The sequence below is a fragment of the Myotis myotis genome, unplaced genomic scaffold (assembly GCF_014108235.1).
Source record: "Myotis myotis isolate mMyoMyo1 unplaced genomic scaffold, mMyoMyo1.p scaffold_m19_p_22, whole genome shotgun sequence".
NCBI classification, from domain to species: domain Eukaryota; kingdom Metazoa; phylum Chordata; class Mammalia; order Chiroptera; family Vespertilionidae; genus Myotis; species Myotis myotis.
Genome location: NW_023416327.1, coordinates 1,919,712 through 1,936,960, shown reverse-complemented (window position 1 = coordinate 1,936,960; position 17,249 = coordinate 1,919,712). Strand labels below are relative to the sequence as shown.

General features: G+C 62.8%; 1 protein-coding gene and 6 non-coding genes across 7 annotated transcripts in view; 1 reads left to right on the top strand and 6 right to left on the bottom strand.

Moving 5' to 3' along the window:
• Positions 1–259: 259 nt before the first annotated feature.
• Positions 260–378, bottom strand: LOC118679146. The gene has a single exon (XR_004975142.1). It is a non-coding gene; the product is annotated as a 5S ribosomal RNA (ribosomal RNA).
• A 3,186-nt stretch (positions 379–3,564) lies between these two features.
• LOC118679145 lies at positions 3,565–3,683 on the bottom strand. Its single transcript, XR_004975141.1, has one exon. It is a non-coding gene; the product is annotated as a 5S ribosomal RNA (ribosomal RNA).
• A 3,183-nt stretch (positions 3,684–6,866) lies between these two features.
• On the bottom strand, positions 6,867–6,985 carry LOC118679160. Its single transcript, XR_004975153.1, has one exon. It is a non-coding gene; the product is annotated as a 5S ribosomal RNA (ribosomal RNA).
• A 3,218-nt stretch (positions 6,986–10,203) lies between these two features.
• On the bottom strand, positions 10,204–10,322 carry LOC118679159. The gene has a single exon (XR_004975152.1). It is a non-coding gene; the product is annotated as a 5S ribosomal RNA (ribosomal RNA).
• A 3,218-nt stretch (positions 10,323–13,540) lies between these two features.
• Positions 13,541–13,659, bottom strand: LOC118679158. Its single transcript, XR_004975151.1, has one exon. It is a non-coding gene; the product is annotated as a 5S ribosomal RNA (ribosomal RNA).
• Positions 13,660–15,228: 1,569 nt separating this feature from the next.
• The window catches only part of PRDM9 (PR/SET domain 9), a 12,569-nt gene continuing 10,548 nt past the window's right edge, over positions 15,229–17,249 (top strand). The window contains 1 exon segment of the mRNA XM_036355244.1: positions 15,229–15,247. Within this exon segment, the coding sequence (XP_036211137.1) occupies positions 15,229–15,247 (19 nt within the window).
• LOC118679154 lies at positions 16,987–17,105 on the bottom strand. Its single transcript, XR_004975147.1, has one exon. It is a non-coding gene; the product is annotated as a 5S ribosomal RNA (ribosomal RNA).

Below are 17,249 nucleotides of genomic sequence, written 5' to 3'. Positions count from 1 at the left end.
TCCCCTGTTGCCCCCGCAGAGCACAGAGCGCTTGGGGATTGCACGACGGGTGCGGGAGAACGCAAGAGACACGCCCCTGCAACGCAGGGCTGCTGTCGGTTGGGCGCGAGACCCCATTTCCTAAGTCTTGACGGCGAACGAGGGTGGGCGGGGGCGGGGGTGGGGGTTCAGTTCTGAGAGTAGCCCCGCGGGGGCGATGGGAGGTTCCCCCCACACCGCCAAAGGGCTGATGGGGCGGGCTCAAAAAATGGCAATCAAAAGCCTACAGCACCCGGTATTCCCAGGCGGTCTCCCATCCAAGTACTAACCAGGCCCGACCCTGCTTAGCTTCCGAGATCAGACGAGATCGGGCGCGTTCAGGGTGGTGTGGCCGTAGACGCTGGAGCCGGCCTCCGGGAGCCTCAAGAGCCCGCGGCGGCGCCGCCGGGGCTCCAGGCCCGCTGAGCCCTGGGCCCCCTGGCTGACCCGGTGCTCAGCTGCCCCCACCCTCCGCCCAGCCCGCCCGCCCGCCCGCCCGCCCTCTAGCCGGGACGAGATCTGTCCCTGCTGAGCCACCAGCTGCCTCTCATCCACCTTCTGAGCTTCCAGGTGATGTGAGACGCGGGAGAGCCGCTCCCGGGTGGGGGGTGGGGGCGGGGGAGGGGGTGCGATGTCCCGGTGAGCCCGGCAGGGGTCGCCCTCTCCATCTGGGCTCCGCTAGGGAGCCCACTTCACATCCCCATGGCAGCATTGTGTTGGGGAGAATCCAATGGCTAAACACGTAGTTGGGACCAAAAATGTGCACGTGCCTAGGCAGGGCCCAGGGGGAGTGGAGGTGGAGGCCGCCCACCATGTAGGCCCACAGCCAGCCCCAGGTCTGATGCGCCGTGTCCTGGGAGACCCTGGGAGGGGATATGGCCTGGGTGGTCACCCCTTCGTTTCCACCATCTCACCCTCTTCCAGGTGGAGACCTAGCCAGGTGGCCCAGGGCGGTGTGCCTCTACCAGGACCGCAGTGCTGAAGCCCAGGCCTGTTGGAAGCGGCCGTCCAGGCCACATCCCACCCCGTCTACTGATCTGGCCCTCTCTGAGTTTTTGCATCCGGCGCAGGTCACAAGGCCCACAGGTGTGGCAGGTTTGATGTCATATGCAGCGGTCCGGGCCTCTCGAAGATTGTTTCCTGCATCATCCCTCGCGTGTGTGTCGGCAGGGTCCCTGGGAAGGCCCAGGAGGACACAGTGGCTTTGCCAGGACACTAAACCGATCAGACAACACAGGTCTCACTGGGCTCTCCTGAACGCTAGGCCCCTGGCGGCAAGAGCCGGGAGCTGGGGGAGGGGAAAGCTGAGTTGGAGAACTTGGAGTATTTCTGGGGGTGTCAGTCAAAAGCCCAGGGGGCTTTCCGGGCAAGTGTGCTTAAAGGAACACATACAGGTAACGGAACCCTGCAAACTTTATGTCACTTCCTCAGTGACAGGACAATACAGAAGCTAGAACTCTGGTCACCAGGCACCACATTCCTGAGACAGGCCCCTATCACCTCACTTGACTGGAGACCTGGGAGAGAGCAGGATGCTCTCCACTGGTCTCCAGATGTCCTTGGGGTGTGCCTTTGGAAAAGCTTCCAGCAAAACTGTTTCACTCACGCAGACAGTGGCTCTAGTCTCCCTTCTGACGCCTGCTGACCTTGAGCGGTGTGTAGCCTCAGGTAACTTAGGACAGCCTAGCGTTGGCCAATCCCAGGGAGGCCACAACTGGGGGCACTTGAGGGCGTCATATCCGACCTTGCCACTGTGGGTGCGTGCGTGCGTGCGTGCGTGCGTGCGTGTGTGTGTGTGTTTGTGCTGGAGCGGAAGAAACTGCAGGAGGGGTGGTTGGCTGGGTCTCTCAAGTGCCTACCTCGGGTCATGGGGGGCATAAGAGGAAGTGAGTGCTGGGGACCAAGGTCCCGTACCCTCTGGAAATCCTAGGGGTTGAGGGCTCATTTTATTCCTTCATGGCTGGAAGTCTATTCAGACAACCCTGTGCACCTGATCCGGGAAAATGACTTCATGGTGGGTTTTCCTACTGTGGTGAGACCCAGGCAATTTTCCAATGGCCCGGACACCAGGCGTTGCCTTATCAGAGCTCCACCCAGGTGGTCATGGAGACTCAGTGGCACTAGTACAACTCCTTCCAATCCTTGTCCGGGAGCTAGAGACCAGAGCTCCGGCAGTCGGGGTGGGCCCAGGGTTGAGGGTGGGTACAGAGGGCGCTGTCCCCACGGGATGAAGAGGACCCCGGAGAGCCACATATCAGATTCCCCCGAGAGTGTCCAGCGGTTCCACCTGCATTTATATATAATTCATTTATTTAATGATTTCTCGTAATCCTCGGCCAGGATATCTCTCCCTTGACTTTTAGGGAGACTGGAAAAAACCGGGAGAGGCAGAGAGAAACATGGATGTGAGGGAGACACCTGGATTGGTGTGCCTGCCTCCGGCAGGCGCCCCGAGGTGGCAGGGATCCAGCCTGCAAGGGAGGTAAGTGCCCTTGACCCCAATCGAACCCGAGACCCTTCCATCCACAGGCCTGCGCTCTGTCCACTGAGCCAAACCCGCTGGAGCCTCCTCCCCTAGCGTCACAGACACTTCCCTCCCATCCAGGGGTGGCCTCTGTCAGGCGGGAGACCCCTTTCTCTGATTGGGGGTGGAGGTCGTGGTGGCCGGGGGTGGGGGATCCAAGAGTAGCCCCAGGGGTCCCCCCACCAAACCCTCAACACCGCCAAGGCGAGGAGGGGAGTGGCCGAGCCGCTCTCCTGGGCCCAGGGTGGGTGTTTGGGGGTGGGGAGGTGGAGTGCTGCAGAGTGGCAGGAAGGGGGCGGGCGTCCTAGTGGACCTCAGGGCCGGCCCTGCCTTGGCCACGGGGCGCAGCTTGGGCAAGGAAAAGAGAAACATCAAAAAGCCCTGTCCCCGCACCCCGCCCCCCGCGCCCCGACCGACCCCCGACCTGGTGCTCCGCCACCCGACTCCGCACACCAGCCGCCCCGGCCCGGACCAGGTCTCTTCTTGCACAGCCATCAGCTGTCTCTGGCCCGCCCATCTCCTGAGCCTCGAAAAGACGCAGGAGGGCGCCTTCCTTTGGGGGTGCGATTGCCTGAAAGGCGGAAGGGGGTGTCCACCGCCACCGGGTAGGACGAACCCCCCCCCCGCCCCCCCCCCCCCCCAGGGATGGCACAAAGCGAGGGGCGGCCTGGGCCTTTGGTGGGGCCCGCGGGGTTCCCTTAGCAGTTGGGGAGCTACCTCCGTCCGCAGCACCGGGGGTTCGATGGGTTCCCCCGGGTGTGGGTCCCCTGTTGCCCCCGCAGAGCACAGAGCGCTTGGGGATTGCACGACGGGTGCGGGAGAACGCAAGAGACACGCCCCTGCAACGCAGGGCTGCTGTCGGTTGGGCGCGAGACCCCATTTCCTAAGTCTTGACGGCGAACGAGGGTGGGCGGGGGGGGGGGTGGGGGTTCAGTTCTGAGAGTAGCCCCGCGGGGGCGATGGGAGGTTCCCCCCACACCGCCAAAGGGCTGATGGGGCGGGCTCAAAAAATGGCAATCAAAAGCCTACAGCACCCGGTATTCCCAGGCGGTCTCCCATCCAAGTACTAACCAGGCCCGACCCTGCTTAGCTTCCGAGATCAGACGAGATCGGGCGCGTTCAGGGTGGTGTGGCCGTAGACGCTGGAGCCGGCCTCCGGGAGCCTCAAGAGCCCGCGGCGGCGCCGCCGGGGCTCCAGGCCCGCTGAGCCCTGGGCCCCCTGGCTGACCCGGTGCTCAGCTGCCCCCACCCTCCGCCCAGCCCGCCCGCCCGCCCGCCCGCCCTCTAGCCGGGACGAGATCTGTCCCTGCTGAGCCACCAGCTGCCTCTCATCCACCTTCTGAGCTTCCAGGTGATGTGAGACGCGGGAGAGCCGCTCCCGGGTGGGGGGTGGGGGCGGGGGAGGGGGTGCGATGTCCCGGTGAGCCCGGCAGGGGTCGCCCTCTCCATCTGGGCTCCGCTAGGGAGCCCACTTCACATCCCCATGGCAGCATTGTGTTGGGGAGAATCCAATGGCTAAACACGTAGTTGGGACCAAAAATGTGCACGTGCCTAGGCAGGGCCCAGGGGGAGTGGAGGTGGAGGCCGCCCACCATGTAGGCCCACAGCCAGCCCCAGGTCTGATGCGCCGTGTCCTGGGAGACCCTGGGAGGGGATATGGCCTGGGTGGTCACCCCTTCGTTTCCACCATCTCACCCTCTTCCAGGTGGAGACCTAGCCAGGTGGCCCAGGGCGGTGTGCCTCTACCAGGACCGCAGTGCTGAAGCCCAGGCCTGTTGGAAGCGGCCGTCCAGGCCACATCCCACCCCGTCTACTGATCTGGCCCTCTCTGAGTTTTTGCATCCGGCGCAGGTCGCAAGGCCCACAGGTGTGGCAGGTTTGATGTCATATGCAGCGGTCCGGGCCTCTCGAAGATTGTTTCCTGCATCATCCCTCGCGTGTGTGTCGGCAGGGTCCCTGGGAAGGCCCAGGAGGACACAGTGGCTTTGCCAGGACACTAAACCGATCAGACAACACAGGTCTCACTGGGCTCTCCTGAACGCTAGGCCCCTGGCGGCAAGAGCGGGGAGCTGGGGGAGGGGAAAGCTGAGTTGGAGAACTTGGAGTATTTCTGGGGGTGTCAGTCAAAAGCCCAGGGGGCTTTCCGGGCAAGTGTGCTTAAAGGAACACATACAGGTAACGGAACCCTGCAAACTTTATGTCACTTCCTCAGTGACAGGACAATACAGAAGCTAGAACTCTGGTCACCAGGCACCACATTCCTGAGACAGGCCCCTATCACCTCACTTGACTGGAGACCTGGGAGAGAGCAGGATGCTCTCCACTGGTCTCCAGATGTCCTTGGGGTGTGCCTTTGGAAAAGCTTCCAGCAAAACTGTTTCACTCACGCAGACAGTGGCTCTAGTCTCCCTTCTGACGCCTGCTGACCTTGAGCGGTGTGTAGCCTCAGGTAACTTAGGACAGCCTAGCGTTGGCCAATCCCAGGGAGGCCACAACTGGGGGCACTTGAGGGCGTCATATCCGTCCTTGCCACTGTGTGTGCGTGCGTGCGTGCGTGCGTGCGTGTGTGTGTGTGTGTGTTTGTGCTGGAGCGGAAGAAACTGCAGGAGGGGTGGTTGGCTGGGTCTCTCAAGTGCCTACCTCGGGTCATGGGGGGCATAAGAGGAAGTGAGTGCTGGGGACCAAGGTCCCGTACCCTCTGGAAATCCTAGGGGTTGAGGGCTCATTTTATTCCTTCATGGCTGGAAGTCTATTCAGACAGCCCTGTGCACCTGATCCGGGAAAATGACTTCATGGTGGGTTTTCCTACTGTGGTGAGACCCAGGCAATTTTCCAATGGCCCGGACACCAGGCGTTGCCTTATCAGAGCTCCACCCAGGTGGTCATGGAGACTCAGTGGCACTAGTACAACTCCTTCCAATCCTTGTCCGGGAGCTAGAGACCAGAGCTCCGGCAGTCGGGGTGGGCCCAGGGTTGAGGGTGGGTACAGAGGGCGCTGTCCCCACGGGATGAAGAGGACCCCGGAGAGCCACATATCAGATTCCCCCGAGAGTGTCCAGCGGTTCCACCTGCATTTATATATAATTCATTTATTTAATGATTTCTCGTAATCCTCGGCCAGGATATCTCTCCCTTGACTTTTAGGGAGACTGGAAAAAACCGGGAGAGGCAGAGAGAAACATGGATGTGAGGGAGACACCTGGATTGGTGTGCCTGCCTCCGGCAGGCGCCCCGAGGTGGCAGGGATCCAGCCTGCAAGGGAGGTAAGTGCCCTTGACCCCAATCGAACCCGAGACCCTTCCATCCACAGGCCTGCGCTCTGTCCACTGAGCCAAACCCGCTGGAGCCTCCTCCCCTAGCGTCACAGACACTTCCCTCCCATCCAGGGGTGGCCTCTGTCAGGCGGGAGACCCCTTTCTCTGATTGGGGGTGGAGGTCGGGGGGGCGGGGGGTGGGGGATCCAAGAGTAGCCCCAGGGGTCCCCCCACCAAACCCTCAACACCGCCAAGGCGAGGAGGGGAGTGGCCGAGCCGCTCTCCTGGGCCCAGGGTGGGTGTTTGGGGGTGGGGAGGTGGAGTGCTGCAGAGTGGCAGGAAGGGGGCGGGCGTCCTAGTGGACCTCAGGGCCGGCCCTGCCTTGGCCACGGGGCGCAGCTTGGGCAAGGAAAAGAGAAACATCAAAAAGCCCTGTCCCCGCACCCCGCACCCCGCTCCCCGACCGACCCCGACCTGGTGCTCCGCCACCCGACTCCGCACACCAGCCGCCCCGGCCCGGACCAGGTCTCTTCTTGCACAGCCATCAGCTGTCTCTGGCCCGCCCATCTCCTGAGCCTCGAAAAGACGCAGGAGGGCGCCTTCCTTTGGGGGTGCGATTGCCTGAAAGGCGGAAGGGGGTGTCCACCGCCACCGGGTAGGACGAAGCCCCCCCCCACCCCCCCCCCCCGAGGGATGGCACAAAGCGAGGGGCGGCCTGGGCCTTTGGTGGGGCCCGCGGGGTTCCCTTAGCAGTTGGGGAGCTACCTCCGTCCGCAGCACCGGGGGTTCGATGGGTTCCCCCGGGTGTGGGTCCCCTGTTGCCCCCGCAGAGCACAGAGCGCTTGGGGATTGCACGACGGGTGCGGGAGAACGCAAGAGACACGCCCCTGCAACGCAGGGCTGCTGTCGGTTGGGCGCGAGACCCCATTTCCTAAGTCTTGACGGCGAACGAGGGTGGGCGGGGGCGGGGGTGGGGGTTCAGTTCTGAGAGTAGCCCCGCGGGGGCGATGGGAGGTTCCCCCCACACCGCCAAAGGGCTGATGGGGCGGGCTCAAAAAATGGCAATCAAAAGCCTACAGCACCCGGTATTCCCAGGCGGTCTCCCATCCAAGTACTAACCAGGCCCGACCCTGCTTAGCTTCCGAGATCAGACGAGATCGGGCGCGTTCAGGGTGGTGTGGCCGTAGACGCTGGAGCCGGCCTCCGGGAGCCTCAAGAGCCCGCGGCGGCGCCGCCGGGGCTCCAGGCCCGCTGAGCCCTGGGCCCCCTGGCTGACCCGGTGCTCAGCTGCCCCCACCCTCCGCCCAGCCCGCCCGCCCGCCCGCCCGCCCTCTAGCCGGGACGAGATCTGTCCCTGCTGAGCCACCAGCTGCCTCTCATCCACCTTCTGAGCTTCCAGGTGATGTGAGACGCGGGAGAGCCGCTCCCGGGTGGGGGGTGGGGGCGGGGGAGGGGGTGCGATGTCCCGGTGAGCCCGGCAGGGGTCGCCCTCTCCATCTGGGCTCCGCTAGGGAGCCCACTTCACATCCCCATGGCAGCATTGTGTTGGGGAGAATCCAATGGCTAAACACGTAGTTGGGACCAAAAATGTGCACGTGCCTAGGCAGGGCCCAGGGGGAGTGGAGGTGGAGGCCGCCCACCATGTAGGCCCACAGCCAGCCCCAGGTCTGATGCGCCGTGTCCTGGGAGACCCTGGGAGGGGATATGGCCTGGGTGGTCACCCCTTCGTTTCCACCATCTCACCCTCTTCCAGGTGGAGACCTAGCCAGGTGGCCCAGGGCGGTGTGCCTCTACCAGGACCGCAGTGCTGAAGCCCAGGCCTGTTGGAAGCGGCCGTCCAGGCCACATCCCACCCCGTCTACTGATCTGGCCCTCTCTGAGTTTTTGCATCCGGCGCAGGTCGCAAGGCCCACAGGTGTGGCAGGTTTGATGTCATATGCAGCGGTCCGGGCCTCTCGAAGATTGTTTCCTGCATCATCCCTCGCGTGTGTGTCGGCAGGGTCCCTGGGAAGGCCCAGGAGGACACAGTGGCTTTGCCAGGACACTAAACCGATCAGACAACACAGGTCTCACTGGGCTCTCCTGAACGCTAGGCCCCTGGCGGCAAGAGCCGGGAGCTGGGGGAGGGGAAAGCTGAGTTGGAGAACTTGGAGTATTTCTGGGGGTGTCAGTCAAAAGCCCAGGGGGCTTTCCGGGCAAGTGTGCTTAAAGGAACACATACAGGTAACGGAACCCTGCAAACTTTATGTCACTTCCTCAGTGACAGGACAATACAGAAGCTAGAACTCTGGTCACCAGGCACCACATTCCTGAGACAGGCCCCTATCACCTCACTTGACTGGAGACCTGGGAGAGAGCAGGATGCTCTCCACTGGTCTCCAGATGTCCTTGGGGTGTGCCTTTGGAAAAGCTTCCAGCAAAACTGTTTCACTCACGCAGACAGTGGCTCTAGTCTCCCTTCTGACGCCTGCTGACCTTGAGCGGTGTGTAGCCTCAGGTAACTTAGGACAGCCTAGCGTTGGCCAATCCCAGGGAGGCCACAACTGGGGGCACTTGAGGGCGTCATATCCGTCCTTGCCACTGTGTGTGTGTGTGTGTGTGTGTGTGTGTGTGCGCGTGCGTGCGTTGCGTGTGTGTGTGTGTGTGTGTGTGTGTGTGTGTGTTTGTGCTGGAGCGGAAGAAACTGCAGGAGGGGTGGTTGGCTGGGTCTCTCAAGTGCCTACCTCGGGTCATGGGGGGCATAAGAGGAAGTGAGTGCTGGGGACCAAGGTCCCGTACCCTCTGGAAATCCTAGGGGTTGAGGGCTCATTTTATTCCTTCATGGCTGGAAGTCTATTCAGACAACCCTGTGCACCTGATCCGGGAAAATGACTTCATGGTGGGTTTTCCTACTGTGGTGAGACCCAGGCAATTTTCCAATGGCCCGGACACCAGGCGTTGCCTTATCAGAGCTCCACCCAGGTGGTCATGGAGACTCAGTGGCACTAGTACAACTCCTTCCAATCCTTGTCCGGGAGCTAGAGACCAGAGCTCCGGCAGTCGGGGTGGGCCCAGGGTTGAGGGTGGGTACAGAGGGCGCTGTCCCCACGGGATGAAGAGGACCCCGGAGAGCCACATATCAGATTCCCCCGAGAGTGTCCAGCGGTTCCACCTGCATTTATATATAATTCATTTATTTAATGATTTCTCGTAATCCTCGGCCAGGATATCTCTCCCTTGACTTTTAGGGAGACTGGAAAAAACCGGGAGAGGCAGAGAGAAACATGGATGTGAGGGAGACACCTGGATTGGTGTGCCTGCCTCCGGCAGGCGCCCCGAGGTGGCAGGGATCCAGCCTGCAAGGGAGGTAAGTGCCCTTGACCCCAATCGAACCCGAGACCCTTCCATCCACAGGCCTGCGCTCTGTCCACTGAGCCAAACCCGCTGGAGCCTCCTCCCCTAGCGTCACAGACACTTCCCTCCCATCCAGGGGTGGCCTCTGTCAGGCGGGAGACCCCTTTCTCTGATTGGGGGTGGAGGTCGTGGTGGCCGGGGGTGGGGGATCCAAGAGTAGCCCCAGGGGTCCCCCCACCAAACCCTCAACACCGCCAAGGCGAGGAGGGGAGTGGCCGAGCCGCTCTCCTGGGCCCAGGGTGGGTGTTTGGGGGTGGGGAGGTGGAGTGCTGCAGAGTGGCAGGAAGGGGGCGGGCGTCCTAGTGGACCTCAGGGCCGGCCCTGCCTTGGCCACGGGGCGCAGCTTGGGCAAGGAAAAGAGAAACATCAAAAAGCCCTGTCCCCGCACCCCGCACCCCGCTCCCCGACCGACCCCCGACCTGGTGCTCCGCCACCCGACTCCGCACACCAGCCGCCCCGGCCCGGACCAGGTCTCTTCTTGCACAGCCATCAGCTGTCTCTGGCCCGCCCATCTCCTGAGCCTCGAAAAGACGCAGGAGGGCGCCTTCCTTTGGGGGTGCGATTGCCTGAAAGGCGGAAGGGGGTGTCCACCGCCACCGGGTAGGACGAAGCCCCCCCCCCCCCCCCCCCCCCAGGGATGGCACAAAGCGAGGGGCGGCCTGGGCCTTTGGTGGGGCCCGCGGGGTTCCCTTAGCAGTTGGGGAGCTACCTCCGTCCGCAGCACCGGGGGTTCGATGGGTTCCCCCGGGTGTGGGTCCCCTGTTGCCCCCGCAGAGCACAGAGCGCTTGGGGATTGCACGACGGGTGCGGGAGAACGCAAGAGACACGCCCCTGCAACGCAGGGCTGCTGTCGGTTGGGCGCGAGACCCCATTTCCTAAGTCTTGACGGCGAACGAGGGTGGGCGGGGGCGGGGGTGGGGGTTCAGTTCTGAGAGTAGCCCCGCGGGGGCGATGGGAGGTTCCCCCCACACCGCCAAAGGGCTGATGGGGCGGGCTCAAAAAATGGCAATCAAAAGCCTACAGCACCCGGTATTCCCAGGCGGTCTCCCATCCAAGTACTAACCAGGCCCGACCCTGCTTAGCTTCCGAGATCAGACGAGATCGGGCGCGTTCAGGGTGGTGTGGCCGTAGACGCTGGAGCCGGCCTCCGGGAGCCTCAAGCGCCGGCGGGGGCGCCGCCGGGGCTCCAGGCCCGCTGAGCCCTGGGCCCCCTGGCTGACCCGGTGCTCAGCTGCCCCCACCCTCCGCCCAGCCCGCCCGCCCGCCCGCCCGCCCTCTAGCCGGGACGAGATCTGTCCCTGCTGAGCCACCAGCTGCCTCTCATCCACCTTCTGAGCTTCCAGGTGATGTGAGACGCGGGAGAGCCGCTCCCGGGTGGGGGGTGGGGGCGGGGGAGGGGGTGCGATGTCCCGGTGAGCCCGGCAGGGGTCGCCCTCTCCATCTGGGCTCCGCTAGGGAGCCCACTTCACATCCCCATGGCAGCATTGTGTTGGGGAGAATCCAATGGCTAAACACGTAGTTGGGACCAAAAATGTGCACGTGCCTAGGCAGGGCCCAGGGGGAGTGGAGGTGGAGGCCGCCCACCATGTAGGCCCACAGCCAGCCCCAGGTCTGATGCGCCGTGTCCTGGGAGACCCTGGGAGGGGATATGGCCTGGGTGGTCACCCCTTCGTTTCCACCATCTCACCCTCTTCCAGGTGGAGACCTAGCCAGGTGGCCCAGGGCGGTGTGCCTCTACCAGGACCGCAGTGCTGAAGCCCAGGCCTGTTGGAAGCGGCCGTCCAGGCCACATCCCACCCCGTCTACTGATCTGGCCCTCTCTGAGTTTTTGCATCCGGCGCAGGTCGCAAGGCCCACAGGTGTGGCAGGTTTGATGTCATATGCAGCGGTCCGGGCCTCTCGAAGATTGTTTCCTGCATCATCCCTCGCGTGTGTGTCGGCAGGGTCCCTGGGAAGGCCCAGGAGGACACAGTGGCTTTGCCAGGACACTAAACCGATCAGACAACACAGGTCTCACTGGGCTCTCCTGAACGCTAGGCCCCTGGCGGCAAGAGCCGGGAGCTGGGGGAGGGGAAAGCTGAGTTGGAGAACTTGGAGTATTTCTGGGGGTGTCAGTCAAAAGCCCAGGGGGCTTTCCGGGCAAGTGTGCTTAAAGGAACACATACAGGTAACGGAACCCTGCAAACTTTATGTCACTTCCTCAGTGACAGGACAATACAGAAGCTAGAACTCTGGTCACCAGGCACCACATTCCTGAGACAGGCCCCTATCACCTCACTTGACTGGAGACCTGGGAGAGAGCAGGATGCTCTCCACTGGTCTCCAGATGTCCTTGGGGTGTGCCTTTGGAAAAGCTTCCAGCAAAACTGTTTCACTCACGCAGACAGTGGCTCTAGTCTCCCTTCTGACGCCTGCTGACCTTGAGCGGTGTGTAGCCTCAGGTAACTTAGGACAGCCTAGCGTTGGCCAATCCCAGGGAGGCCACAACTGGGGGCACTTGAGGGCGTCATATCCGTCCTTGCCACTGTGTGTGCGTGCGTGCGTGTGTTTGTGTGTTTGTGTGCGTGCGTGCGTGCGTGTGTGTGTGTGTGTGTGTGTGTGTGTGTGTTTGTGCTGGAGCGGAAGAAACTGCAGGAGGGGTGGTTGGCTGGGTCTCTCAAGTGCCTACCTCGGGTCATGGGGGGCATAAGAGGAAGTGAGTGCTGGGGACCAAGGTCCCGTACCCTCTGGAAATCCTAGGGGTTGAGGGCTCATTTTATTCCTTCATGGCTGGAAGTCTATTCAGACAACCCTGTGCACCTGATCCGGGAAAATGACTTCATGGTGGGTTTTCCTACTGTGGTGAGACCCAGGCAATTTTCCAATGGCCCGGACACCAGGCGTTGCCTTATCAGAGCTCCACCCAGGTGGTCATGGAGACTCAGTGGCACTAGTACAACTCCTTCCAATCCTTGTCCGGGAGCTAGAGACCAGAGCTCCGGCAGTCGGGGTGGGCCCAGGGTTGAGGGTGGGTACAGAGGGCGCTGTCCCCACGGGATGAAGAGGACCCCGGAGAGCCACATATCAGATTCCCCCGAGAGTGTCCAGCGGTTCCACCTGCATTTATATATAATTCATTTATTTAATGATTTCTCGTAATCCTCGGCCAGGATATCTCTCCCTTGACTTTTAGGGAGACTGGAAAAAACCGGGAGAGGCAGAGAGAAACATGGATGTGAGGGAGACACCTGGATTGGTGTGCCTGCCTCCGGCAGGCGCCCCGAGGTGGCAGGGATCCAGCCTGCAAGGGAGGTAAGTGCCCTTGACCCCAATCGAACCCGAGACCCTTCCATCCACAGGCCTGCGCTCTGTCCACTGAGCCAAACCCGCTGGAGCCTCCTCCCCTAGCGTCACAGACACTTCCCTCCCATCCAGGGGTGGCCTCTGTCAGGCGGGAGACCCCTTTCTCTGATTGGGGGTGGAGGTCGTGGTGGCCGGGGGTGGGGGATCCAAGAGTAGCCCCAGGGGTCCCCCCACCAAACCCTCAACACCGCCAAGGCGAGGAGGGGAGTGGCCGAGCCGCTCTCCTGGGCCCAGGGTGGGTGTTTGGGGGTGGGGAGGTGGAGTGCTGCAGAGTGGCAGGAAGGGGGCGGGCGTCCTAGTGGACCTCAGGGCCGGCCCTGCCTTGGCCACGGGGCGCAGCTTGGGCAAGGAAAAGAGAAACATCAAAAAGCCCTGTCCCCGCACCCCGCACCCCGCTCCCCGACCGACCCCCGACCTGGTGCTCCGCCACCCGACTCCGCACACCAGCCGCCCCGGCCCGGACCAGGTCTCTTCTTGCACAGCCATCAGCTGTCTCTGGCCCGCCCATCTCCTGAGCCTCGAAAAGACGCAGGAGGGCGCCTTCCTTTGGGGGTGCGATTGCCTGAAAGGCGGAAGGGGGTGTCCACCGCCACCGGGTAGGACGAAGCCCCCCCCCCCCCCCCCCCCCAGGGATGGCACAAAGCGAGGGGCGGCCTGGGCCTTTGGTGGGGCCCGCGGGGTTCCCTTAGCAGTTGGGGAGCTACCTCCGTCCGCAGCACCGGGGGTTCGATGGGTTCCCCCGGGTGTGGGTCCCCTGTTGCCCCCGCAGAGCACAGAGCGCTTGGGGATTGCACGACGGGTGCGGGAGAACGCAAGAGACACGCCCCTGCAACGCAGGGCTGCTGTCGGTTGGGCGCGAGACCCCATTTCCTAAGTCTTGACGGCGAACGAGGGTGGGCGGGGGCGGGGGTGGGGGTTCAGTTCTGAGAGTAGCCCCGCGGGGGCGATGGGAGGTTCCCCCCACACCGCCAAAGGGCTGATGGGGCGGGCTCAAAAAATGGCAATCAAAAGCCTACAGCACCCGGTATTCCCAGGCGGTCTCCCATCCAAGTACTAACCAGGCCCGACCCTGCTTAGCTTCCGAGATCAGACGAGATCGGGCGCGTTCAGGGTGGTGTGGCCGTAGACGCTGGAGCCGGCCTCCGGGAGCCTCAAGAGCCCGCGGCGGCGCCGCCGGGGCTCCAGGCCCGCTGAGCCCTGGGCCCCCTGGCTGACCCGGTGCTCAGCTGCCCCCCCCCCCCCCCCCGCCCCCCCCGCCCGCCCGCCCTCTAGCCGGGACGAGATCTGTCCCTGCTGAGCCACCAGCTGCCTCTCATCCACCTTCTGAGCTTCCAGGTGATGTGAGACGCGGGAGAGCCGCTCCCGGGTGGGTCGGTGGGTGGTGGTGGTGGGGGGGGGGGGGGGGGGGGGGGGTGGGGGTGCGATGTCCCGGTGAGCCCGGCAGGGGTCGCCCTCTCCATCTGGGCTCCGCTAGGGAGCCCACTTCACATCCCCATGGCAGCATTGTGTTGGGGAGAATCCAATGGCTAAACACGTAGTTGGGACCAAAAATGTGCACGTGCCTAGGCAGGGCCCAGGGGGAGTGGAGGTGGAGGCCGCCCACCATGTAGGCCCACAGCCAGCCCCAGGTCTGATGCGCCGTGTCCTGGGAGACCCTGGAGGGGATATGGCCTGGGTGGTCACCCCTTCGTTTCCACCATCTCACCCTCTTCCAGGTGGAGACCTAGCCAGGTGGCCCAGGGCGGTGTGCCTCTACCAGGACCGCAGTGCTGAAGCCCAGGCCTGTTGGAAGCGGCCGTCCAGGCCACATCCCACCCCGTCTACTGATCTGGCCCTCTCTGAGTTTTTGCATCCGGCGCAGGTCGCAAGGCCCACAGGTGTGGCAGGTTTGATGTCATATGCAGCGGTCCGGGCCTCTCGAAGATTGTTTCCTGCATCATCCCTCGCGTGTGTGTCGGCAGGGTCCCTGGGAAGGCCCAGGAGGACACAGTGGCTTTGCCAGGACACTAAACCGATCAGACAACACAGGTCTCACTGGGCTCTCCTGAACGCTAGGCCCCTGGCGGCAAGAGCGGGGAGCTGGGGGAGGGGAAAGCTGAGTTGGAGAACTTGGAGTATTTCTGGGGGTGTCAGTCAAAAGCCCAGGGGGCTTTCCGGGCAAGTGTGCTTAAAGGAACACATACAGGTAACGGAACCCTGCAAACTTTATGTCACTTCCTCAGTGACAGGACAATACAGAAGCTAGAACTCTGGTCACCAGGCACCACATTCCTGAGACAGGCCCCTATCACCTCACTTGACTGGAGACCTGGGAGAGAGCAGGATGCTCTCCACTGGTCTCCAGATGTCCTTGGGGTGTGCCTTTGGAAAAGCTTCCAGCAAAACTGTTTCACTCACGCAGACAGTGGCTCTAGTCTCCCTTCTGACGCCTGCTGACCTTGAGCGGTGTGTAGCCTCAGGTAACTTAGGACAGCCTAGCGTTGGCCAATCCCAGGGAGGCCACAACTGGGGGCACTTGAGGGCGTCATATCCGTCCTTGCCACTGTGTGTGTGTGTGTGTGTGTGTGTGTGTGTGTGTGTGCGCGCGTGCGTTGCGTGTGTGTGTGTGTGTGTGTGTGTGTGTGTGTGTTTGCGCTGGAGCTGAAGAAACTGCAGGAGGGGTGGTTTGCTGGGTCTCTCAAGTGCCTACCTCGGGTCATGGGGGGCATAAGAGGAAGTGAGTGCTGGGGACCAAGGTCCCGTACCCTCTGGAAATCCTAGGGGTTGAGGGCTCATTTTATTCCTTCATGGCTGGAAGTCTATTCAGACAACCCTGTGCACCTGATCAGGGAAAATGACTTCATGGTGGGTTTTCCTACTGTGGTGAGACCCAGGCAATTTTCCAATGGCCCGGACACCAGGCGTTGCCTTATCAGAGCTCCACCCAGGTGGTCATGGAGACTCAGTGGCACTAGTACAACTCCTTCTAATCCTTGTCCGGAGCTAGAGACCAGAGCACCGGCAGTCGGAGTGGGCCCAGGGTTGAGGGTGGGTACAGAGGGCGCTGTCCCCACGGGATGAAGAGGACCCAGGAGAGCCACATATCAGATTCCCCGAGAGTGTTCAGCGGTTACACCTGCATTTACTCATTATTTTTTTATTTATATATTTATATATTTATTTATTTATCTATGTATTTATTTATTTATCTATCTATTTATTTATTTATTTATTTATTTGATTATTTGATTATTTCTCGTAATCCTCGGCCAGGATATCTCTACCTTGACTTTTAGGGAGACTGGAAAAAACCGGGAGAGGCAGACAGAAACATGGATGTGAGGGAGACACCTGGATTGGTTGCCTCCGGCAGGCGCCCCGAGGGGGCAGGGATCCAGCCTGCAAGGGAGGTAAGCGCCCTTGACCCCAATCCAAGCCGAGACCCTTCCATCCACAGGCCTGCGCTCTGTCCACTGAGCCAAACCCGCTGGAGCCACCTCCACTAGCGTCACAGACACTTCCCTCCCATCCAGGGGTGCCCTCTGTCAGGCGGGAGACCCCTTTCCCTGATTGGGGGTGGAGGTCGTGGTGGCCGGGGGTGGGGGATCCAAGAGTAGCCCCAGGGGTCCCCCCACCAAACCCTCAACACCGCCAAGGCGAGGAGGGGAGTGGCCGAGCCGCTCTCCTGGGCCCAGGGTGGGTGTTTGGGGGTGGGGAGGTGGAGTGCTGCAGAGTGGCAGGAAGGGGGCGGGCGTCCTAGTGGACCTCAGGGCCGGCCCTGCCTGGGCCACGGGGCGGAGCTTGGGCAAGGAAAAGAGAAACATCAAAAAGCCCTGTCCCCGCACCCCGCACCCCGCTCCCGACCGACCCCGACCTGGTGCTCCGCCACCCGACTCCGCACACCAGCCGCCCCGGCCCGGACCAGGTCTCTTCTTGCACAGCCATCAGCTGTCTCTGGCCCGCCCATCTCCTGAGCCTCGAAAAGACGCAGGAGGGCGCCTTCCTTTGGGGGTGCGATTGCCTGAAAGGCGGAAGGGGGTGTCCACCGCCACCGGGTAGGACGAAGCCCCCCCCCCCCCCCCCCCCCCCAGGGATGGCACAAAGCGAGGGGCGGCCTGGGCCTTTGGTGGGGCCCGCGGGGTTCCCTTAGCAGTTGGGGAGCTACCTCCGTCCGCAGCACCGGGGGTTCGATGGGTTCCCCCGGGTGTGGGTCCCCTGTTGCCCCCGCAGAGCACAGAGCGCTTGGGGATTGCACGACGGGTGCGGGAGAACGCAAGAGACACGCCCCTGCAACGCAGGGCTGCTGTCGGTTGGGCGCGAGACCCCATTTCCTAAGTCTTGCCGGCGAACGAGGGTGGGGGGGGGGGGGGGGGGGGGTGGGGGTTCAGTTCTGAGAGTAGCCCCGCGGGGGCGATGGGAGGTTCCCCCCACACCGCCAAAGGGCTGATGGGGCGGGCTCAAAAAATGGCAATCAAAAGCCTACAGCACCCGGTATTCCCAGGCGGTCTCCCATCCAAGTACTAACCAGGCCCGACCCTGCTTAGCTTCCGAGATCAGACGAGATCGGGCGCGTTCAGGGTGGTGTGGCCGTAGACGCTGGAGCCGGCCTCCGGGAGCCTCAAGAGCCCGCGGCGCCGGGGCTCCAGGCCCGCTGAGCCCTGGGCCCCCTGGCTGACCCGGTGCTCAGCTGCCCCCACCCTCCGCCCAGCCCGCCCCGCCCGCCCGCCCTCTAGCGGGAC